General features: G+C 52.1%; 2 protein-coding genes across 3 annotated transcripts in view; one reads left to right on the top strand and one right to left on the bottom strand.

Moving 5' to 3' along the window:
• Positions 1-3,306: 3,306 nt before the first annotated feature.
• CD40LG (CD40 ligand) lies at positions 3,307-9,217 on the top strand. The gene is made up of 6 exons (XM_010014329.1): positions 3,307-3,462; positions 5,124-5,261; positions 6,291-6,336; positions 6,615-6,668; positions 6,948-7,010; positions 8,844-9,217. The coding sequence occupies exons 1-6, from the start codon at positions 3,307-3,309 to the stop codon at positions 9,215-9,217; spliced, it is 831 nt and encodes a 276-aa protein (XP_010012631.1).
• A 4,303-nt stretch (positions 9,218-13,520) lies between these two features.
• Positions 13,521-23,511, bottom strand: part of ARHGEF6 (Rac/Cdc42 guanine nucleotide exchange factor (GEF) 6) — a 29,446-nt gene continuing 19,455 nt past the window's right edge. For both annotated transcript variants that reach the window (XM_010014327.1, XM_010014328.1), the window contains exons 12-20: positions 22,927-23,005; positions 22,117-22,250; positions 21,728-21,853; positions 19,008-19,028; positions 18,122-18,215; positions 16,710-16,799; positions 15,842-15,941; positions 14,955-15,009; positions 13,521-14,102 (exon numbers count right to left, since the gene is read on the bottom strand). In XM_010014327.1, the coding sequence (XP_010012629.1) occupies positions 13,962-14,102; positions 14,955-15,009; positions 15,842-15,941; positions 16,710-16,799; positions 18,122-18,215; positions 19,008-19,028; positions 21,728-21,853; positions 22,117-22,250; positions 22,927-23,005 (840 nt within the window). In that variant the 3' untranslated portion in view covers positions 13,521-13,961. The remainder of the gene's footprint in view (positions 14,103-14,954; positions 15,010-15,841; positions 15,942-16,709; positions 16,800-18,121; positions 18,216-19,007; positions 19,029-21,727; positions 21,854-22,116; positions 22,251-22,926; positions 23,006-23,511) is intronic.

Here is a 23,511-nt window from a genome sequence, read left to right on the forward strand (position 1 = left end):
GAAGAGCTTCTTCCTTATATACAATCTAAATCTCCCCTGTTTCAGTTTGAACCCAATTACCCTGTGTCCTATCGCTCCAGTCCCTGATGAAGAGATCAGGGAGTTCTATGTATTGTTATATGGCTTTTCAGACCTTAGAGAGAAATGATTTCAACATTTTCCATTAGGAGGGATGGCAGAGGGAGACGAAGTAATAGCTCACTGGTTCGAAGCAGTAACTTCCCTGGAATTACAACACACAGGGAAGAGCTTCTGCCTAAGATCTCGTCTCAATCTCCCCTCTGGCAGGTTAAAGCCATTCCCCCATGTTCTTACAGCAGCCAAGTGGTCAAGGACATGCACCCATGACGCTACCTGGCCCTGGCATGGGCTAACATGGGTTTTGAGGATTCTGAGTCTTTCCCCCTCTCCTTACCATCCATGTGGAAAACCTGGTGGTGCGGGGTGGCGGATGCGGCTCAGAGGGCTTGCTCCATGCCAGCCAGGGCTGGATTGCCGATGTGGAGCAATGGCTCCTGCAGGGGAGCTCCCGGCTGCCCTCCCCGCTGACAGCCCCTGCCAGGGTCCCTGCTGTCACACTTCCCACCCGCTCTCTCCCGTCAGGGTGACAGTGAGTAGCGACTCTCAGTTTCCTGGTGCGCCGCACAAGCCGGCCCGATGATGCTTCGTACCAGGTACCCAAACCCTGAGCCTGTCCCCATCCTCCTCACCCAACCCAGCACCCTCCTGGGGGGCTGCCGCCAGCTCCCTCCTCCCCAGCAAGGTGCATGCGATGGGGCCAGCAGCACGTTTGGGGTTTCCAGCGTTACCCGCAAGTTCTTCTCATTTCAGTGGAGCGGTGGGAGGTGGTGATCCAGACATGGCTTCGTACCAGGTACCCAAACCCTGAGCCTGTCCCCATCCTCCTCACCCAACCCAGCACCCTCCTGGGGGGCTGCCGCCAGCTCCCTCCTCCCCAGCAAGGTGCATGCGATGGGGCCAGCAGCACGTTTGGGGTTTCCAGCGTTACCCGCAAGTTCTTCTCATTTCAGTGGAGCGGTGGGAGGTGGTGATCCAGACATGGTTTTCAGAGGGGATGCGTGAAGCGATGGCTTCCCGTGTCCCTTTGTTTCTCATGTAAAGACTTGCCCCAAATGCAGGAGTCACCTTCAGAGGAAGAGCCCTGGCAATGCTGGGGAGCACCGTGGGACTGATGCACAGGGGGAGTCTTTGGAGAGCCATGGAATGGCTTTTTGCACGTGGCAAGCCCAGCATGGCAGGGGCAGTGTGTAGGAGCTTGGTGTCGGATCAGACTCCTGCGAGGACACTGGGGCAGGTTTTGCCGATGTCCTTCCAAAGACAATGCCCATTTTGAGACAAAAAGGATTGACAGCAGTGGCTTGGCAGTGCCCCAGTGATCCCATGCACAGCAGGGCCGCAAGCCCAAGGGACCAGGTCTAAAGCCCAGCGATGCCAAGGGGACCCCCTTTTGCAGCCCAACACCCTGCATCCCCAGCACGGTTTGGGTCACCTCGTTGCTGCTAGGAGGATGCTGCTGTGGTGGCTGGGAAGCCCTGATGGGCAGCAAGGCGACCTTTGGATGGGGAGGGCATGTGGGCATCCCTTGAGACAGGGGCACACAGGAGCTGGGACCCCAGGGCCACTTTTGTCCTCTAGAAGGCAAAACTGACACTGGGAGCTTCCCTGGCACTGGCAGCCCCATCCCAAAGCTCCCCTCATTGCAGAGGGGCGACAGTCCTGGCATGGTGAGGCTCCAAAACACCATCCAGGGCCTCAGCCCTGGCGCTGTGCTCTGGCCGTCGCTTCCCACGAAGACCCTGGTGCCATCCCACGCTTGTGATTTGGGTGCTATATTTAGGAGCATGGTGACCTGCCAAGGGCAGACTCTGACTCGGCTGCAGAGATGTTTGTGCTTCGTTACCAGCTCTTGCATTTGCAGCTCACAAGCGCCCTAACCACACAGGACAGGATGCGAGAGAGAGGGTAGGTAGCAAAAGCGACTGCTGGACCCCATCCTGCAATGCTCTGAGCAGCCCCGACAAGGTGCGGTGCACCCTCCTCTCCTCTCCTGGGGGTGCTGGGGACCAGTGCCCTGCTTTGAGCAGGATCCAGCCCTTTATTTGCTGCATGCACATCTGATAAGAGCATTGCCTTTAGCATATGACATTCAAAACAACTTGACATGATGACTTGGTGGCTGTCTTCCAAGCAGCCCTCCTCACAGGGCAGCCCTGCTCCTCCGCACCCCAGCAGGAACCCACATTGATCCTCTTTACATGGAGAAAAGGAGGTCTGTCCCCTGCTGCAAGCAGGGAGACCCCTCTGCATTTACACTGCATTACTGGTGGCGCATGGCTGCACAAGCATCAGATGCCTGAAGAGCTTGGGGGCAGGATCTTGCCTCCCTGCTGCTGGCTGGAGGGGTGTGGGGACATGGAGAGGACATAGGCTGCCCAAAGTTGCATGTAGGTGATGCTGGGAGGTCAGCGGCCAGCATCCCAACAGCCCTTTTCATGCCCAGATATATAGATAGAAGTAACATGGGTAAGCGGGGATAGGGTCTGAAATGGCTTGAGCCCTTGGGTGCAGGGTAAGCACCTCACCACGGTATCACTAAAGCTGTTTAAAACTCATCTCTCCAAAGTGATGCCAAGCACCAAGACCCAAAGTCCCACTGTCTGTTGAGGAGCATGAAAGCTGTGCCCACGCTAGACTTGCAGTGACCGTGGAGGTGGTCCTTTCTCCTACCCAAGGAGAGACTTCACCCATGGGGAGCACAAAGGAAGGCCAGATACCAGCACAACTCAGCCAAGTGTATTCACAGCAAAATCACCCTTCCCATAAGGGAAACAGAGGGTAAAAAAGCTTTCTTTCCCTTTTGGTAAACAGCTACTTTTCTGGTGCTTCCTCGCCCCTGTTCAGCAGCTCTGTCCTCATATTCCTGGTCTTCATTTCTCTGAAGACAATTTGTCATGAAACTTTCATCCACAGCAGGAAAAAAACCCCACTGGGGCATAGTCTGGGCTGTTTTGAGGGCAAATATGAATATATGGAATAAGAACCTCTCTCTGCTTCTGGTAGAACAGTAGGAAAAAAGCATGGAAGTGCAGCAGAGAAGAAAGTCTAAACAACCTTCTTTTTGTTGTGGGAGAAGGTAGTGAACAAACCTACCCACTACGAAGAGGTTTTTCCAGGAAGTGTAGGTTGCTGCAACCTGTATCCCTTGAGCAGCGGGTGCTCACCCAACAGTTCTCATGCTACTTGCAAGCAGCTCATTTGAACCAGCCCCAGCAACGTGTGTGGAGGATGAACGAACCCTACGGCCCTGCGACACCCCGACCCATGAGCAGCACCTTGTCCGGCACCATGAAGATGCTCATGGGCTTCCTCGCTGTATTTATTGTAGCACAGACAATCGGGACCGTGCTCTTCTGTTTGTATCTTCACATGAAGATGGATAAGGTAAGTGCAGAAATGAGGTTGTCTCTGCTGGGTTGCTAATGCGATTTGCCTTCAGCTGTGCTGAGATGGGCTCACCAAAGGGATGAACATGGTAGAAGATGATACCAGCCACTGGATGGATGCAGGAATGGCATTTATTACACCCATGTTCTCTTTCCTGCTCTAATTTGCCACTAAGATGTATGTGAGGAAGAGATCTGTTCCCTTCGTTAACAGGAGTAGGTCGATGAAGAAGAGCCGTTAATAGCAAACCACGGCCAGTCCGGGGAGAGAAGAGTGTGGCTTAAACACACAAGTGGCTATTTTAGGTTCATTGGTGGTTTTTCTAGTGACACTTATCACGTGGATGGGGGGGTCCCAAAATACAACTTTTTTTAGTGTTTGTGTGTGTGAATTTGACCAACATCTCACTTCAGATGCTGTCCTTGTGTTTAGGGAAGAGAAGAGTGGATCTTAGTGCTTGGTCTTTTATTGAAGAGACGCTTTATTGGTGATCCTGTCTCATACTTGGGACAATATTTACCAAAGAATTAAAAGCTATAAAGCTGGTTTTGATATTGCCATGACTGCACGATGCTTAAAATCACCAATCTGAAGCTACTTTCCTCCAAACCAGAAACCAGCTAAAGAAACGGAACGTGTCTAAAACCCAGAACGAGTTCTTTTTACCAGATACAATGATAAGATCATCATCAGTGATTTTTAAAGGCGCAGTCTCAACTTCAGTTGACATTTAAGTGGGTGACTTCTGATCTTCAAGGGTGGGGAGCAACCCTGAGCTAGAGGGGCTGAAAAGCAAGGGGTGGAAGGAGACTTTGCTGCATGGAGTTTGCAGCCTGGGGTGAAGGGATGAGTAGAGGGTCCCCAGAGGCAGCTGAGGCACCGTTACGGGTGGCTAGAAGATTTCAGCTGCCTTCAGACCTTGTGGGCAGGGCTTCAAACCTGACCCTCAAAGCACTGTGCCAGGCTCTGTGTCCTCATGTCTGTCTGCACTTCTCCTTTCCTTTAACTTCATGTTGGGTCATTGCAAAAATACAAGTGTGATTTCAAAAAGCAGTTTGTTTATCTATCTATCTATCTATCTATCTATCCATCATCATCTATCTGTGGCTCTCAGATCTTTTTAATCTGAAGCTCTTGGCAGAATTCAGCCCCAACCCACAAGTTCTTTTGGTCTCCTGGCTGCTCTTTAAGTCAATCTAAAACAAGGAAAAGCCACCCTGCATGGGCAGGGTAGTGTGGAGCTGAGTGAGCATCCCAGCTGGATCCGAGCAGGGATGGACCGAGCCACTCGCTGAGATTTCTGTGCCTGTCAATGCGGGCGGGTGGATATTTGCCACTTGCCTTTTGGAAAAAGCACAGTGGGAAATTGAAATTCATGATCAAGGTGATAGAAAACAGGAAGGGATCCTGAGTAATCCTCCTCTGATCCAGTGTTACCAACCGGGGTCAGCAATTGCTGGTGGATGCGGGTGCGGATGCCGTGCCGGGTTGCTGATGGGAGTGCTTGGTACCCACAGTGTGTCTGCCCAGCTCATCCCGATGCTGAACAACTGATCCTGAGCTTTCCAGGCTGTGATTTGTCCCCGGCAGGAATATCTGTGGCTCCACTGCCAGCCACTAACGCTCCATTCACCCTCCCTTCTCTCCCCCGCTGGCAGATGGAGGAGGTGTTGAACCTGAATGAAGATTACATCTTCCTGAGGAAGGTACAGAAATGTCAGACACCAGAAGGCCAGAAGTCAACGTTATTGGACTGTGAAAAGATTTTAAAGGCCTTCCAGGACCTCCAGTGCAAGGTACGCTGCTGTTGGGTGTATAAAGACCCCACTGAAGACGGAGGAGCACTCCGGGCACACAGCCAGCTTCACCCCATGGGTGCCCTTTACCTTGGGGCTGCACAGCACATGCCCCTTTTTACACTGGATTAGTTTTACACTATATTTTTATACTTCATTGATAGAATTGAACAATCTCATCCATTTTTGCCTCAAAACGGTCTTGGTCAGAGCACACCGAGCTGCAGGTGGGATCCCTGCGGAGCGATGCTCAGTGCTTGTGATCGGAGGGATGGAGCTGCAGCCACCCTCGTTCTGCGCTCTCATCCGGATCTGATGAAGGTTCTTTTCCTGTTGTCTGGCACCTTGCTCCCATCCTGTGTTGGGTGGCTGTGGGGATGCTTGTGGCCGCCTACTTCGCCCAGGTGTCCATGAGGGTACAAGGCTTGGGCAGCACAGATCCCATCAGTCAGTGAGGAGGAGGAGGAGGATGTACAAATGCCACTCCACGAGTCCGGGGATGGCACCCCCAGCTAGTGCAGAGGCTCCTCGTATTTGGGTGTCAGTGCCCAACGACATCTAATGCCTCAGGTCTGTGTCAGTACCCATCTGACAACAGAAAACTGTCCGAGATGGGCCCTGCTCAGCAGTCCTAAAACCTCCTCTTGTAGGGGCAGGGATGTGCTCAGCTTGCTCTCCAGCATGGCTCTCCAGCATGGCTTTAAATGAACAGGAGGTGGCTTTTCGTTTGTTTCTCAAACAGGCTGTTCCCATCCCATCATTTTAATTGATGGGATGATTGATTTTTGTGCAAAGATCATAAACTCTACGACCTCCCTCCTGCCAACAGCCAGACAGCCCATGGCCGTATGTGATGCTGGGGTTGGTACTGAAGAGGCTCTGTGGTTTTGGGTACCATCTGCCCAGAGCTGGCAGGGCTGTTGGGGCCACAACCAAGAAGTGACCAGAGCATCCTTTATACAGAAGCTTTCAAAACCATCGATTTGTACATCCTTAAAACCCAACCGTGTATTTTTGCTGTTGTTACAGGACAGAGGAGCCAGCAAGGAGCAGCCCAAATTCGAAATGCAGAGAGGTGAGCTCCCTGGTGCTGCCAGTGCACCCGTGGCTTGGAAGGGGCAGGAGGAGTAGCTCGGCCTGGGAAGGGCTTTCCTTCACCCTGGCCAGCATGGCACAGAGGCAGGAGATGGGGCTGGGGTGGGGGGCATCCCCATGGGGGTATGTGGCATGGGGCTGGCAGCAGGGGGGCACTGGGCATGGCTGTGTCACCAGGGCAGGCGGCTCTGGGTGCCAAGGTGCCTACATCAATGAAAATGGGTCCACAATTAAATCTGTGGCCTTGTTGCCTTGCAGGTCATGAGCACGAGCATCCCCATTTGATGCGCAAGAACGAGACCCCTGTGGCAGGTAAGGAGTGGACCCATCCTCTTCCATGGGAGCCCAGTCTCCTCCGTGGGCCTTATCCCCCAGTGGCTCCACCTTGAAGGCAGCCAAGTGTCTTTGCTGATCAGAGGCCAGATCCTGCCTCACTCCAAGCTGATGGGGTGGACTTTGGAGACTGTGTCTCTGAACTGCATTTGGCCCGTAGAGAAATCAAGGTGCAGCAGTCCCTGAAGAGGAGCTGGGCTGCCCCGGGGGGACAGTGGGTGCCAAGGCACCAATAACCCCGACCTTCCTGAATTGCAGTGGAGAAGAGGCAGCCGGTTGCAGTCCATCTGGCGGGTCAGAACTGCAGCAAGAGAGTCTCAGGTAAGACAGACCCGCTTGGCACTGCCTTGCCTAGGGAGCCAGTGGGACATGGCAGTGTCCATTCCCTGGTCCATGATTACTGCCCCATGGCTCTGTAAGGGCAGGGACAGGATAACTCCAGCATGAAAGCTGGAGCCAAATTCCCAGTGGTCACATCCCCACCTGCAGCTCTGCCACACGGGGCTCGTGCATCCCATGCCAGCTGTCCTCTGTAGCCTTATATATGCCTTCCTAGAAGTATATATATCCTATACAGCCTTCCTGGAAATGCACTGCAGTGGATTAACCTTTGCAGTGTTTTCTGTGAGTGGAAAGCCATTTCTCTTTGTCTTGAAGTAAAATCTGGACTCAAAACACAGCAAAAATGCTTTTGCTCTCCTGGCCATGTCTTGCTGCAGGAGGGCTCTGCTGGCATGTTGTGTCTGCTGATCTAAGCATCTTCTCACCTGCAGTGGTCCTGGTAGCAATACGTGACTTCATAGTCACAACCTAGATAGCTCCTGACTGATTCAGCCAACAGCCGTGGCCACGTTAGGTTTGAGGGATGCACATGAGTCCATGACGCCTTTGTGCATCCCTTGGCACAAACCACGGTTGCTCTCTCATCTCCCTTCCCCAGCACAACCTTAGCGAAGGGACATGCTGCGAGAGCAAGGATTGTCCGAGTACGAGCTTGCAAGTCAGTCTGTGCCATGGATTTCACAGTCTGGGCACCTCTGCTTTAATTCTGGAGCAACTGTCAGTAATCAGCAAGTGCTCTTTGCGTCTCTGACGCAGCACTTCACCCAGAGCTCAGTCTACCTGTGGAAAGCTTACTTAGATAAGATCAAAGACGTGAGGAACTCGCTGCATTTCAAACCTCCCAGCTCGAGCACTCGTTATATATAGAGCAGGTTGCAGTTGCTGCCTGGAGCTTGGCATTGGGCATGTTGGAATCTTCCCCATGGGATATAGGAGCATGGCCCACGGGCTCCGTGCATCCCCAGGACCTCCCGCGCCGCCCCTCTGCAGGGGCTGGGGCTCCGGGCTGGGTCTGTTGAGCCCGTGGTTCCCCGTGGAGCCAGGCTGCTCTCCCTTGCTGCTCTCACTGGTGTCTCTGCGGGCTGGGGAAGGCCCAAATTCCCTCGTGAAGGTCAAAAAAAGGGGCCACGGCTTCCTGGTCTCTGTATTGGCCCATCTGTACTGACTCCAGCGGGAGGGCACGCTCATGGGCTGCCCTGGTGACACTGATTGGCGGTGTCCCGAAAGCCATGGCAGGTCTCCATGGGCAGTGGAGGCAGCGTTTGCCATGTAAAACCCTTCCAGCTCTGCACCCTGCCGGGGACCAGAACTGTGGGACACTTATTTCTGCTCTGCCTTTGCAAAGTGGCAGCACCCAGATGGGAGAAACCGTGTCCCCGGGGATGGGAGCCTCTGAAGATGGGAGCTGCAGTTTGGTGTTTTGGCAGTGGCACTGAAAGCCATGGAGATAGCAGCCCCACAGGGGCAGACACGAGGGTGTTTGGTTGGTAGTGGCAACTGTGTGCAACCCTCCACCCTCAGCGTTTCCACTTGGTTGGATGGAGGAAGCAAAATGCTCCTCTGCTCACACAATCGATTCACGGGTGTCAAGGCCAGTGACCAGAAACATGAGTTAATCTTGTCCTGGCCTCAGAGAAGGGGACGCTGCTACCCTGGGCTGGGGATGGTGTCCTGGAGTGGGCAGGAGCCACCCCTGCGCCCTGCAGCAGACACAGGCTGTGATCCTAAATGTCTGTGGGGTGCCCCCCCCAAACCAGCATGTCAAACAGGGTGTCTTTCTCCCAGCTCATCTGCAATGCTTTCCCCCTACAGTGCTCGAGTGGAAGACGACAATGTATGGCCCCATGAGCAACAACTTGATATCCTACCAGCAGGGGAAACTGAAGGTGAAGGAAGCAGGGCTCTACTACATCTACTCCCAAGTCAGCTTCTGCACCAAGGAAGCAACTTTGGCACCCTTCACCCTCTATATTTATTTGCATCTCCCCATGGAAGAGGACCGGCTCTTGCTGAGAGGACTAGACACACACAACACCTCCACGTCCTCCTGCAAGCTCCAGTCCATCCGGGAGGGAGGTGTCTTCAAGCTCCGGGAAGGTGACATGGTCTTTGTCAACGTGACAGACTCAACACGAGTGAATTACAACCAGGGCAGCACCTACTTCGGCATCTTCAAGCTGCAGTGAGGAGGGGACCGCCCTGAGCTGGGGGGTCCAGCCCGACTTTGTTGAGCAAAGTGGCTTTCCCTGTTTCCCCTATTTATGTCCCTCTGCCTCTTGGGTTTCCTTGTTTCTTAATTTGTATATTTTGTTATTTATTAATGAGGGCCAAGGGGCCCCGAGAACACAAATGGAACAAAGTCTGAAGCTGTTGTTGTTTGCACCTCGCTCTGTTCTTTCCCTGCCAGCGGTTCGGTGCGTGCTGGTGGCGTGTGTCCGGGTCCACCAGGCAAGGGTGGATGTCCCCGTTATGTCACAAGACAAACTCCACCATCAACGTACCTTTCCTAAGAACGTAGGATGGTTCAGGCCTCTCCATCCTTCATACCCATCTATCTCCTGTACCAATCTGCTTACGAAACAGCAGCGGAAAAAGATTAAAAGGCTTAGGAAGGTCTCCTCTAAAGGAATCAGTCAGCCGAGCGCTGGCCTTACGTGCTGGCTGGTGGTGATGCATCCTTGCCACCCGAACTGCCTGCTTTGTCTTGAGAAACCCCTTTTTTCCACTCATGCCTGTCAATGAAACTCAACCAGCTTCTCACGCAGAGTGACAAAGCCTTGGCCAGCTTCATGAGGGACAATTGGAGGCTGACTTTTGAGCTGGAGTGTGGGTAAGGGACCAGCCGTGCTCTGCTCCCAGGACCCGAATCCACTCACCAGACTGTCCTCCTCCCGCCTCTGCAGGTAGAAGGGATGTTGGCCACCGTCATCAAATTTGGACCTGCCTCCTCTCCTGCAACCCCTCCTACCCTAAGAGGAGGACCAAGAAAGCAGGGGGGTGGCAGGACCAACTGCGTCTTCCCGAGCCCTCCAAGGTGCTTGTGCACGTCCAAGAGCATCTTCTGCCTGTCCTCAGGGAGGACGTGCCCTCAGCAGCACTTTTCCTGGAGCTCTGGGAGAGCAGGACTGTGCACACAGGCAGAAGTCCCTCTTGGGCAGGGGGTACACTGCACAATAGGGTCTCCCTGACCCTCCTCTCCAGCTCAGCCTGAAGGGAAGGTGCGCTGAGCAACAGCAGGGCACAAGGATGTTGATGTGGTGCTCTTCAAAGGCATCTGAAGATGGCGAAGGTGCAAGCCTGGAGCATTTGGTTGTACAGGTCACACTTGACAGAGTGCAAAAGTTTGGGAATACTCTGGGAATCCAGCAGGTTTGGAAGTGGAAGAGCTTTCACATGTGGCCAGTGCTTAGGGTTTGCTTGGCTGGAGGCTGCAGGGCTGGTCCTAACACGGTGCCGGGATGGTCTGCACAGGCCATTGCGGTGCTGGATGCCAGTTTCCAAGCAAGGTCTCTTACTGGGCGCCTTGGTACTAGCCTTACCTTGGCACCCCTTGCTTGGTGACGGCCCTTTCTCCTGGTTGGGGCAGGGTCCCCTCTGACAGTCTTCTAAGAGGCCAAATCCCTTGTGTGCACCCGTGCTTGGAGGCAAGGGAGCCCACTTCCCCCCAGTTCAGTTTGGGTTGGGGGCACTGGTGCTGTGGAGCAGTACTGGGGTGGTCAGTGGAAGCAGCCCATGACGAATGGGCACCTCCAGGGCATCCCCAGCTCCAGCAGTGCTTTGGGCTGTGCAGATTAAGCTGTTGGGGGTTATTTTCCTGATTTTCATGTTGATGGTAATTCGGAGCCGAGCTCCATTGCTTGGAGGACGCTGTTGCTGCCTGTGTTGGAGTTGGGTCATGCAAAGGGACCGTTTGGGAGCTGGCGTAAGAGGGGACCAAAGGGACCCTGTATGCACTGGGAGAGCAGGATGCTCTCCGGTTAAGGCCTGGATCTGGCTTCATGGGGACATGGGAGTGGAGATGCTCCCTCCAAGATGAGCCTGGCGGATGCCTCCTCCTTGCTCTCATGCCCAGCACCAGCTCTAGAGCACCTGGGGCCGGAGGTGCCCTGCTCTGCCTCTTCCCTGAAGTCCCCAAAGTGCCACTTGGGTCTCCCTTGCAGACATCAGTGGTTTTTCTACCATATGCCCAAGTGTTTCCTTTCCACTTGTTCTTTTTCCTGCTCTAAGTGCTGTGTTTGGAGAGAGAAAGCAGGATCCAGCTCTCCCGCTTCGGCTGCAGGCTGGGAGCGCGGCACACCTCTACCAAAGAGTTAAAAGGAGAAGAGGTCTTGTCCGAGCAGTAGACCAAAGGAAATCCTGTCACCACACCTAAATGCCAGGAAAAACACACACACTGAAGAAAAAAGAATAAAATCAAATCTCAAACGGGCAGGAAGTCACTTATCTACAGCATCCTGCCAGTGCCGCGGAGAGTGGCTGCTTTTCCATACAGCATCCTTGGCAGCAGAGTGCAAGCAGGGCTTGAAGGATGGAAAAGCATCTCCTTCCTCTGGGACCAGGGCCCCCTCCCTGCTGCAGCTCTGGGTGATGGTGGGAGTACCAGATCCCGTGCTAGCAGCACCATTTGCACCAGTGTCCCCACCAACACGTGGTGCAGCCATGGGCGCTCCGAGCATATCCGGGATGCCCAGAGCATCGTGGTGGGAACAACGGAAGCAGCCCTGAGAGCCAAGAAGTGATTTTTTGTCCTTCTTTATTTGTTGAAAATGTCAATTAAAAAACTGTTCAAAATAAAAACATGTTAGAAAAGTTGAACTTGCATAAGTAGTTACAGTAAATAAACCTACATGACAAAGATAAACTGGAAGGCAGCTGACACAACATCCATCTAAAGACAGACTCACTGGAACCTATTTACAAAGCACTGTAAACAAAGTAAATATGGAAACATTGCTGTCCATCCGGCATGGCTTCTTTTCCTTTTTAGTTTAGTTTCTTGTCTTTTTTTGGCTTCTAGCTCTTGACAAAATGCTTGATCCAAACAGTCCCAGTGTGCCCTCCACCACGTTACACCTCACACACATGCATATGTACACAGCACGGGTTTCAAGTCAACCGGGGGGCAGCGAGGAAACATTTCTACCCTCTCCTTGGAGTGTGGATGGCCCTTGGTTTGCTTCCTTGCACGGGCTGCGTGCCTAAGCCTGGTCCCCATCCCACCACGGGGCAGGCAGGAGGACAGGACAGTGCCAGGGGGTCTGGATACAGCATCCCGGAACAGCCGCATCCCACGTGCAGCACCCTGGAACACGATTAACCAGCACAGCAGGGCCTGTCTGCCAACCAAGCCGCTCCGTGGTGTGCCTGGGTAAGGATGTGGGGAGCTGCCATCCAGACGGGATGCTCTGGAGCAAAGAAGAACCTCTGTTCTGTCCTAAAATCAGCTTACAGAGGGTTTCTTTTCTGGCTCCTTGTGATGTTCTGGAGCGTAGCTCTCCCCAGACATCATTTACCATGTTCTGGCTCAATTCTGACTGCAAGGAGGGAGTTGTAATTATTGCCTCTGTTATGTCCTTCATGACCAACGTAACCTACAAACTGAGGAGCTGTGGTGTGTCTGCACACCCTGGAACCAGGCTGCCCAGTGATCCCAGTGATATACATAAGACTTATCATTAGCTTTAACAGAAGGTTACTTTTATAATGCTGCTAAGGAAGGAAGGAAAACAGTTGTTCTAAATGAGGGTGTAACACCAAATAAGATGGAGATAGCTGATACATATGCATGTTGCCTGTGTGCTGTGTTCGAGGAGCTGTGCAGGAATCTGAAGGGTGTTGCATATCCGAGCCCCAGGAGCATTCCAGCTCTTGTCAAAGCATAAATAACTTTCCTATCCCAAATGAAAGCTCCTTTTCCCTAGCAGAAAGCCCCTTTGGGGCCATGGTGGGGACAAGTGGCCATTGGCTACATTCCCAGCCTTTGGGAAGGAGCGTCAGCGAGCCTAAGGTGAAGGGAGCAGGGAACCAGCACGTTTGGGGGGTGTTGTTGGTTGTCAAGCAGTGTCTATATTTCATACAGAGAAAAGCCCGTCCTGCGAGGGGAAGCACAGCAAAACTCTAAACTGATACAATACCTGGACACTCAATATGAAAACAAAGCAAGGGGAAGGAGTTGTAGGTCATGCATAAGGGAAGGGATGGGGGACAGAAGAGCAGTTACCTGCTGTGCTAGTCACGAGCTGTCAGGAGGCAGCACCGTGCACCACACCTTCCCATGCGCTCTGACAGGTGCTCCAGCTCTCACTTCCCCAAGGAATTCCAATGTCTTCATGATAATTGCACATTTGAATCAGGATCAAGGCCACACGGGAACCACAGTATTGCTGGGCTCTAAGTTCGCTACAGTCAACTAATGGGGAACAAGAAGGTGGATGGGAAGAGCTTCCCCAGTTGTGATTATCTGAAAAGAGGAGCACGGTGCTTTTTGGTTTCTGCTCAATGCCACCTCAATAATGTTTTCATTCAATAAATAGGTACCGGTGCTTTTGAAACGAATGAAAGCATTAAAAAGTGCTTAAGCTTCCTTTTAGGAAACTGCTGCCAAACCCTTTGTGAGCAGCAATCATTAGCAGAGTTTGTATTTGCTCCCAGTAGCAGGTACGATGAGGTATTAGTTGCTGCAGATGAATTGTGAATCATGGACCGCTTGCTTACTGGTTTAGCTGTGATTGATTGTTTCTGGTTTATTTCCTTACTGCATGGAAGGAAAACTATGATTTTTTTCTTTTTTTCTCTATGACACTTTTTTTTTTTTGGTAACAAAATTCCCCAAACCAACAAAATAAGGAGGAAGAAGAGGAAAAGGATCCAGTTCCGCTTCCCAAAATACACCTGAGGTCACACACCACTGCCAGCAGCTTCTCCCCGAGTTCAGGCGATCAGGGACGACTTGCGCCCCGTGTCCTCCCTGCCACACTCATCTGTCTGCTTCAGCAGCCTCCTCACCAGCTTCTCCAAGTCCTTCCTGGATTTCAGCTCTTCCTCCAAACACTGTTTCATCCTTTTGTTCTCCTGCGAGGTGAGAAATAAAGGAACAAAGATGCAGTCGATGCCCACGTGCACTTTATGCAACAAGGCACTGCCTGGTGCCTCCAAGGTGATGAAGTATCAGGGACATTTGACATGTCACGTGTAGAAGATGAACAGCAAAGGTTCCTTGTGGTCTCATCAGACCCTTACTACCTTACAGACCTGCACACAAGTCCCAGTGACTTTGAGCAGGCAGAAGCATCCTCCTGGAAACCTAATTTTAGCCTAGGTTGGAGGACCTTGTTGCTCTGGGGTGCTGTCTCCCACCTCCAGGCTTGGGGCTGGAGGGAGGAGATGTATTTCCATCAGATCCCTATAAAATGAACAGTCATAGAATCACAGACTGGTTTGTGTTGGAAAGGACCTTAAGATCATCCAGTTCCAACCCCCTGCCATGGGCAGGGACACCTCACACTAGACCATGTCACCCAAGGCTCTGTCCAACCTGGCCTTGAACACTGCCAGGGATGGAGCATTCACCACTTCTCTGGGCACCCTGTGCCAGCGCCCCAGCACCCTCACAGCAAAGAACTTCTTCCTTAGATCTAACCTGAACATCCCCTGTTTTAGTTTGAACCCATCACTCCAGTCTAAATTGAAAGAGCTTTTAGAGCAGGGGGAAAGTTCCATGTTACCACAAAGACCAACTCCTCCTGCCCTCCAACTGCCTCTGGTGCTCAAGCAATTGCACGGTGAGCTAATTCAGGGAGCTGCAGGACCAGACCAACACTGGGCAAGACTCCTCCTGGGCACCAACCAGCCCAAGACAACACCCCAGTAAAGCCTGGCTGGCTTTTGCTCAACTCCCAGAACAAACAATCCCCCTCAAATTACCTGCTTCAGTTCTTTGACTTCATCTTTCAGTGCATAAACCGTGTCAACAAGGCTCCTGCAAAAAGAAATGCAAGGGAAGAGCTGGAGTGCAGCAAAACAGCAACAAGCTCGGGAGGTTTTGTGAGTGAGGTGCTGATGGGGAAGGTACTTCTGCTTTGCAAGCATCAAGCTGCTGCTTTTGCTGCTCCCTATGAGGGGACGCTGGAAACCCAGCTCAAGAGCATTTCTAGGCCAGTGGTCCAAAATTCAGGGCTCTCTTTTCAAACCTCAAGAAAAATACCTTGTTCTGCTCTCTTGAAGTTATCAACAAAGGTCTGTGGCTTTGGCTTCCTTGTTCATGCTGCTGCAATAACTAACTATGATTTTAGAACTGGAAATGCCTGAGTGTCTTTTGTAAAAAGGCCTTGATCCCTTGAGGTTATGCTGCAAAAAACTAAGCATGAAAGGAATGCATTGTCTGGGTGAGGAGTGGGTCAGCGCAGTCACCCAGCTGCTGAAGCTACATAGGAGAGCACTCACAGATGGGGTGCCCCGCAGCTCCTGAGGGGCAGCAGCACCCCAGTATGGCAGTCGTTAAAAGAGCCACTTGTTTGGTTCTGTCCTCCCTGACCCCAGTAGCTGCATCTGGATCAGCTCCGAGACTCCATCAACTGGCTCTCGGGACCCAGTTCCCAGACTCCCAAAGGGCTGCAGCCACGTCAGAGCAGCTGGGAATGCAGCTCTGTTCCTAAACAGGGACAAACAGCAACTGAAATAGCCTGGTGGTTCTAGCCAGGACTAAGGCAGCAGCCAGTGATAACAGCAGAGGCCAAAGGAGAGGGCCTGGGTTTTCCATGTCTTCCCAAACAGCAGCAAGAGATCGGGAAGCAGGGAGCAGCCGCGCTTACTTTTCCTCCGTGACAGTCTGGCCATTGCTTCGTGTTTCCTCTATGATGATTTTCTCTTCCTCAGGAAGAAGGACTTGGGGGATGGAGTCTTTACGGGAGCCTGTGTACAAGAGTTACTCATCAGGATGAAAAAGGGGGATGTTTCCCTGATGCCCACATCGCTCCGGAGGCAGCAGCCCTCCTCCTCCCTGCTTCTCTGCACGCTCGGGCAGGCTGGAGCTGCAGCAGCCTCCAGCTGCCTGCCATGGTTAAATACAGGCTGAGAGGTGCCACCAACCTGGAGCTAAAGCAGCAATGGGGAAGTTTTCAGGAGTGCTCACTGCATATAAGGCTGCATCATGACTTATAAAGGAGATCATTCGAGTGGGGTCAAGAGATCTGAGAGGAACCATGCCCCCTCTTTTTCACATTACAGTGATCTAATTTGCCATCTCACCAGCAATGATAAATAGTTTTATTTCCAGAGCTGAAGCTGTTAGATAGGTTCTTATGAAGCAACTTCAACATGCAGCTGATAGAGAGATAATACTCATGCTTCCTTTCTACAGCTACATGCAACCTGAGATTACCATCAGGTTGTCAGTGCCGACAGCCACAGGCCCTGTCTAGGTTTGCTTAATTCCTTAGTGCTGGTGAAATAGCTGTGTCTCATCTGCCCTCCTACCTTCTTCATCCTCTGTGTTTAGAAGAAAAACAATGGCAACTAAACCACTAGGCAGATGAAGCTCCCTTATCTTGCAGATTGAATACCACACAGTTTCCTAGCATGAGTCTCGGTGCTGTATGATGCAACCAGCTGTTTTTTTCCCAGAGGGGTTATCAGTGCTGTGGGCAGAGTCAGAACTAAATAATGTGGTTGTGTGCCCACCTGAGCTGAGAGCTTGCTGGAAACCTGCCCCGGTACAGTATGCCTCGATCACCTTCAGGATCTGAGCATCTTCTTCCAGCGCAGCAGTACCTGTCGAACACAGCAGACAGCAGCTATCACAGAAAGTAACGTTCTCTGGGCTCATCATCCCCTGCCTTTGCTCCCAAGTCCCTTAAAGGAAGAGGGTGCTGCTTCCTTGACTGACACTGCCTCTGGGACTTTGTCCAGTTCCCTTTTGAGATCCTGTTGGAGCGAGTCCAGAGAAGGGCCACAGAGATGCCCTGAGGGCTGGAGCAGCTCTGCTCTGGAGCCCGGCTGAGAGAGCTGGGCTGGGGCAGCTGGAGAAGAGAAGGCTCCTGAAGGGGACACCTTAGAGCAGCTCCAGTGCCTAAAGGGGCTCCAGGAAACCTGGAGAGGGGCTTTGGGCAAGGGATGGAGGGACAGGACAAGGGGAATGGCTCTAACCTGCCAGAGGGGAGACTGAGATGAGCTCTGAGGCAGAAGCTCTTCCCTGTGAGGGTGCTGAGGCGCTGGCACAGGGTGCCCAGAGAAGCTGTGGCTGCCCCATCCCTGGCAGTGTTCAAGACCAGGTTGGACACAGGGGCTTGGAGCAACCTGCTCTAGTGGAAGGTGTCCCTGCCCGGGGCAGGGGTTGGAACCGGATGAGCTTTAAGGTCCTTGCAGCCTAAGCCTGTCTGGGATTCTATGATCCTTTACGTTTCTGGCCTTTGCGACATCCTGTGGCATCAAGCACTGTGCCTCAATGGTGTGAAAATGCACTTGTAGCTGCTCCTCTCCACAAAGCTCAGGGGGTGATGCCTGGCTCTGGGTGCAGGCAGCACTGGGAGGTGGGTAGGCAGAGCAGCTCTGCTAGGAGGGGTCTGCTACAACCATGTAGAGCACCCAGCTCACCACTGGGTGACCATGGCCTTCCACGTAAAACCCGCAAGGAGCGTCCCAAGTGGACTTCAGGGAGCTTCCAGGACATCCCTCTTTGCAGGTGGACACCCCTGCAGGGAAAGGGCCTTTTTGTGTTCCCTGATACTCCCTGGAGACTGTTCCAGGACCCACTGGCATGGCCAGGGTTTGTCCCAGCTCTCGAGACATATTTTGATGCCTGATGATGTGCAGTTTACAGCAGCTTTTATCTACTTGGAAGTCGTTCCTTGGCTTTGTAGCCAGAACAAGACCACCCCCAACTCATGACCTTGTGCTAGGATGGGAGCATGTCTGGCAGTCACGACTGGGAGGGGATATGTCAGAGCCTGAGGACCAGTATGCTTCCAGAAGCCTCCCATGCTCAGCAGCACATAGGATTGCTCCCAGCGTGGGCATCCTGCTGCACCAAGGTCCCAAGGGGATCGCTGAGTAGACAGAAACCTCCCAGGAGTAAAGGAAAACACAACACTTACTTTTCCGGATAACAAACTCTTCATCTGATGGTTTTCTCTCTGTTTTCCTCTTTGGAAGAAACTTCTTCATTGTTTTGGGACTTTTGCTGGAATCCTATAGAGAAAGAGAGCCTTGTGTTTAACCAGACTCAGGGGCAGCTCTAACAGCAGAGCAGCACAGTTGAATGCAGCTATCTGTGTTACGCACAACACATGAGAGAACTACATAGCAGACAGTGACAAAGTTGGGGACAATGATGCTCTCTGCCCTTCCCATGTGCTAGTTGTGGCCCACTGCTGCCTGGAACAGCGGTGGGAATTGCACCAGGACAAGCTCCTTAGCAAATTCAACCCTGGGTTATGATACTTTAGCCGAAGATTTCAAACACATTCACAGCACTTTTAGTCTGCTCACGTTGGTGGTCTTTGTTAGAAAACCCTATAATGTTGTTTATTTCCTTGGCTTGCTTGGATTTCTCATATAAAACAGTTGTCAAATAATATTGCTCCTAAATGCATTCATTTGAGAGTATAAATCCCACACACATACACAGAGAACAAACAAATATACACGAAGTTAGTGTTTGCTGTCACTCCGCGGGTGAGAAACACAAGCTTTTATCTCCTTCACTGAGTTACAAGTCTCGCTGATTTGGAGAGAATTAGTGGATTAGTAGGTTACATGCAATAAGGATTTTAAGCAGAAGAGGCTTGCCACGAAGTTGAAGTACCATAATACCAAATCCTTCTTGAGAGTTAACTCAAAATATACTTGCCAGCCACTACTGACTCATGATAACTCACTGATAGAGCCAGGCAAAGTGAGGGTCATGCAAGCACGAGAAGCGTGAACAGGAACAAGCATTCTTTGCCACAACAAGCCAAAGAGAGATGTATCTACCCTTACCTTTAAGATATAAGACATCCTCTACAATGAATATGCAAAGAAAGAGAAGATGAGTGTGAGAAATTGATGATTTTATTGACCAGGTCCATTAAATCCACAATTCTAAAACACATTTAAATGTTAGTCTGGTGATTAATGTGGCACACCCTCCGTACTGCTTTCAGAGCACTGTCGACATGCAAAGGAGCATGGTGGCATGCAGAACTGAAAACATTACATGTGAAAGGCATGGTAAGTGGGCATTAATACATTCTAAACACATAAAAATAGAGAATATGCCTCCTTGGTTAGTAGTAGGTTTCTGTAGATGCTGGTTGTCTCAAACAGTGCTTAAAATGCAGGACCCATTGGTGTCAGGAATGCTGCAGCCACCCTGCTCGCCCAGCTCCATCTGAGCCCTGGGGAGCAGCTTTGGGCTCAATACCAGTCCTGTGGTCTTCAACCCAACCTAGCCAGGATGATGGGATGCTCTGCCCACCCTGGTGTTCCTACGACTGCATCATCTCAAAGGGGACCTCCTCAGAGGGAACCTGCATCTTCACTGGAGAACTGACAGCATCAGGCACCAGCTTCTCCCTGCTCTGCTGGCAGGACAGGGAGCTCCTGGAGACCCCATCCCTGGGATGCTCAGCTCAGGGAGCCATGGGGCTCTCCTACAGGTCTGGCCAGCCAAGTCCTGAATCTTGATGTCATAAATCCTTCACCTGATGCAAAGCAGGCCACTTAAAGTAAAGAAAGAAAGAAAAGAGAGCAGAAGGAATCATCTATAAACCTGGGGTTTTTCACTTTGCAAACCTGAATCCTGACACACGCCTTTACCCACAGCACCTGCTCTGTCATTTCAAATGGTTACTGGAAACAGAACAGGAAAAATGACCCAATTTCAATGGAAATAACACGAGTGCTGTGCAGCGCAGTGCGCAAGCAGGTCTGGGGTTTCCTGAGCACAGCAAGGTACGAGGAAATGCACAAGACTCTGCCAGCGCGTCCTACACTGCGTGTAAAGTCACACTGGATGTCTGAACATCTCTCATCTCTTATCCAAACTCCCCCACTTACTTCCATGCAGATAACCTTTGCAATCTGACATTATACCTTCATTATAGGAAGCACGGACCTTATTTTGTGCCCTACTTTAAAGTAAAAGCAGAGACGCGAAATAGGAGTGATTAGTGATTGAGCACCCAGAGGGAGGGATGAGGAAGATGGAGATCTGCCTGGGCCAACAACGGAACTTAGCTCCCATTTGTCATCAGAGGCTCATGTCCTCCCCTGAGAGTATGGACTGACCCAATACCAGGCTGTGCCTGCCCACCTCTGGTGGACCCGTTGGCCTTTGGGTTCCCACCACCCTGGCCAGCACAGCCTGTTCCTATGCAAACCACATAACGGGTCCTTTGACAGCTTGCACGCCACCATCCAGCCTGCAGCAGCATCCCACCCTGTCCCTCTGTGGCAAAACCTCGTGCCTGCTTGTGACACTAAGAGTTTAACTCCTGCTCTGCATGGCAGGGGACAACTGAGAAACTACTAAGGACCATGGTGTTAGTGATCTCACTCAAGCTGTTGGTTTGGTCTGCCTTAGAAATAAGTATCAGCCTTTCACTTTCACACAGGAAAGTTTCTCCTCTTGTTGCCTTTCTAGCCTATTTTAAATCACCATGCAAGCAAGTGACAGTTTAGTCTACGTGAGGGATCTGGACCATGCGAAGAGTAAGGCTCGTTTCCAGTCTGCCTGTTTGAACAACTTAATTCCCACACTGAAATGTGGTCTTTTACACATTCTAAGAAACCAAAGCAACACAATGCCATGAGGCTACTTAAAATCTCTACCTGGAGCAGCAGACCCACCGCCCCCTCGGCTGCTGCGCTCTCCATCCCTGAGTCCTGAGAGCTGGGGAGGTCCAAGCCCCCCATCCCCATCCCCCTGGGAGCCCGGGCAGTGATGCTCCCAGGGCTGCTGTACCAAGAAGGGCAGCTGACTCAGAACCAGAGTGCTCATTCAGGAGGGGAACGTTACCCAGGTTGCTGGTGAGTAATCCCACAAGTTTACCATGAGGCAGGGAAGGAGAGCACTGCAGTTGCAGCAGGGGGGTGAGAAGCAGAGCTGGGTTATATTTTGGGTTTCCCCACGCCACCCCCTACCTCCGAGGCTTGAGGTTTCTGTGGAGGTAGCGATCCCTGGGGCTGCTGCCTCCCAGCAGGGTATGGGCGTGTAAAACACTGAGGTGGGTGGCGAAGGAGTGCTGCAGGAGCCTTGCTCCATCCACCAAAACACAGGGTGGGAGATAAGAAAAACATCAACAGGCTTTTTTCCTCCTCCTCCTGGTGCACCATTGCTTCTCCATCCTGCGGCACCAGCCTGGGCAAGGCTGGAGCTGGACCACATCCCAGCAGGGAACCCATGGCTCAGACTAAGGCAGGAGGAGGAGAGGAGGCAGCTCCACCACCCACCATGGCACTGCCAAAGGACTCAATGGGACACACAAGGCTGTGGGACCAGGGACACACACTGTGGGACCTGCAAACACACGTGCTCACGCTTCATGTGCAGCACAAAGCCAGCCACAGCGACAAGCACCCATCACAGGGCTGGGGCAAAGCTTGGCAGAGCCATTGCTCTCAACATCCCATCAACCTGAGCTTCTGTGCCCCTGCTATGGGATGAGAAACCTGGACAGGAGCAGTAGGGATGCTCTGCAGGCACACGGGATGGTTACCTCTTTGTAACTCAGCGCTGCCGAGGGTCTGAGTGGAGGAGCAGGACGGAGGCAGCTCAAGCTCCAGGGCTTGAGGATTTTGGGGGGTTCCAGAGGCCCACGGATCTGTCCAGCTGAACTAAACGTCTGAGAACACAGATGAGAAGCAAATGAAGGCTGTTAGCCACCCAGCCACGCAGAGGTGGACAAGGCTTCGGTGGGAACTTCTTGGAGACATCTAGGTTGAATCAAAACTAGGGCAGGATACATGTAGAATGGTACAAGCACGACACAGTTACAAACACAATGGTAGCATGTGTCTTACAGCTGTACCTCCATACCAAGGTGTATTCCCTCCCCAGTGTGAGGGAACCCTGGGCATGGAGAAGATGGGGAGATGAGACACTCACCGAATGAGCATTCCAGGACTGTGTTTTGGAGATGATGCTGCACGTCCCCTTGGTCAGCCTTTGCAAGTGGTCCAGCCATTCGTGCAAGTCCTGGCTGGTGCTGCAGGACACAGTGATCCGCTCCGTCATGTTCCCTATGGCAGAGGGTAAAAGAACTGTCTTTAGCTGACAGTAGAGACACACAGGGTGAGCTCAACTCGGCACAGCCACAGGATGCTCCTCAGACTGCAATGTCTACAGACTAAAAAAAGCCAAGGCAAAGATGTGACAGTCTGTCCTGCTCCAGTCACCCAGTGCGGGAGCTGCTCAGAAAACCTAAGGGAACTGGTGACATGAGTGTGTGAGGTATTATTTCATATGAAAAGCAAGCAAATGCAACATTTCTGTGGCTATCAGGCCCCTGACACCAAATGTCATCAGCACAAATAACTGGTGAAAATTGGCAGCAACATTAGGAAAGCTCCCTGATGACCAGAGCTGTCAATCAATAACCAAGGTGCTCACAGCTGCATGGGATGGATGCCGGGTGCAGACAGGGCATACACAGCACAGAGCAGTGCTACTGGGGAAGGTGATTTATCCCATACAGAACACTAAGGTCTCCAAAAGCAGCCCAGAGGCAGAGCTGGAGGGCGCTGGGAGGAGGTTGCCTCAACCAGGAGGGAGATGCTCAGGAATATAGACAACACACAGTAAAAGGGCACAGAAGAGCGTGGTGCAGTGGTTAGGGCGAGGAGGAGACCACCAGTACCTCCAGTGGCAGCTGCTGTTGGGACACGGGGCATGGCCCGAGGCAGGGGCCCCACTGACCTGTGATTTCAAACATGTGCTCATTCCCTTCAGCATCTTCCAGCTTTGTGAGCGTCATTCCCGTCAAAGGCAGCCTTCCCTAAGGGAATTGAGGAGGAGTCAGTGTCTGCATCGGCTTCCCAGCGGGGGTTGTTCTGCTTGTTTTCCTGCCAATTCCTTTCTCTTTGGGAATCGCCATTAAAAACTCATTTGTAAAGGCTTCTGACTGCAGGAGGAGTCTCTAATGTATGGATCTCCATTTCACTGCACAACTAGGCCAAACCCTGAGAAGAGGCTCCCATGACAACTGAGTCATTCCAGCTCATCTTCTACCCTTCCCCTTCACTAGATGCAAACCTTCTGCACAACCAAGTCAGAAGGACCAACTTCCCCTGGTTTTTGGGAAGCCTTCCCTGTGCCTCTGCTTGGCATGCTGAACTGCCTGCTCACTGGCAAGAACTGAATACCCCAGCCAAATCCTGCCCAAACCTCTCCCATCTCCCTTGGGTATGACAAACAACACGGCAACACAAGAGCATCCTTCTCCTGGAGTGTATTAATGATGGTTCCAGGCAACTGGAGTGAAGCCAAGCTCCCAACAGCCTG

Source organism: Nestor notabilis, unplaced genomic scaffold (genome assembly GCF_000696875.1).
Source record: "Nestor notabilis isolate BGI_N333 unplaced genomic scaffold, ASM69687v1 scaffold10275, whole genome shotgun sequence".
Classification (NCBI taxonomy): domain Eukaryota; kingdom Metazoa; phylum Chordata; class Aves; order Psittaciformes; family Psittacidae; genus Nestor; species Nestor notabilis.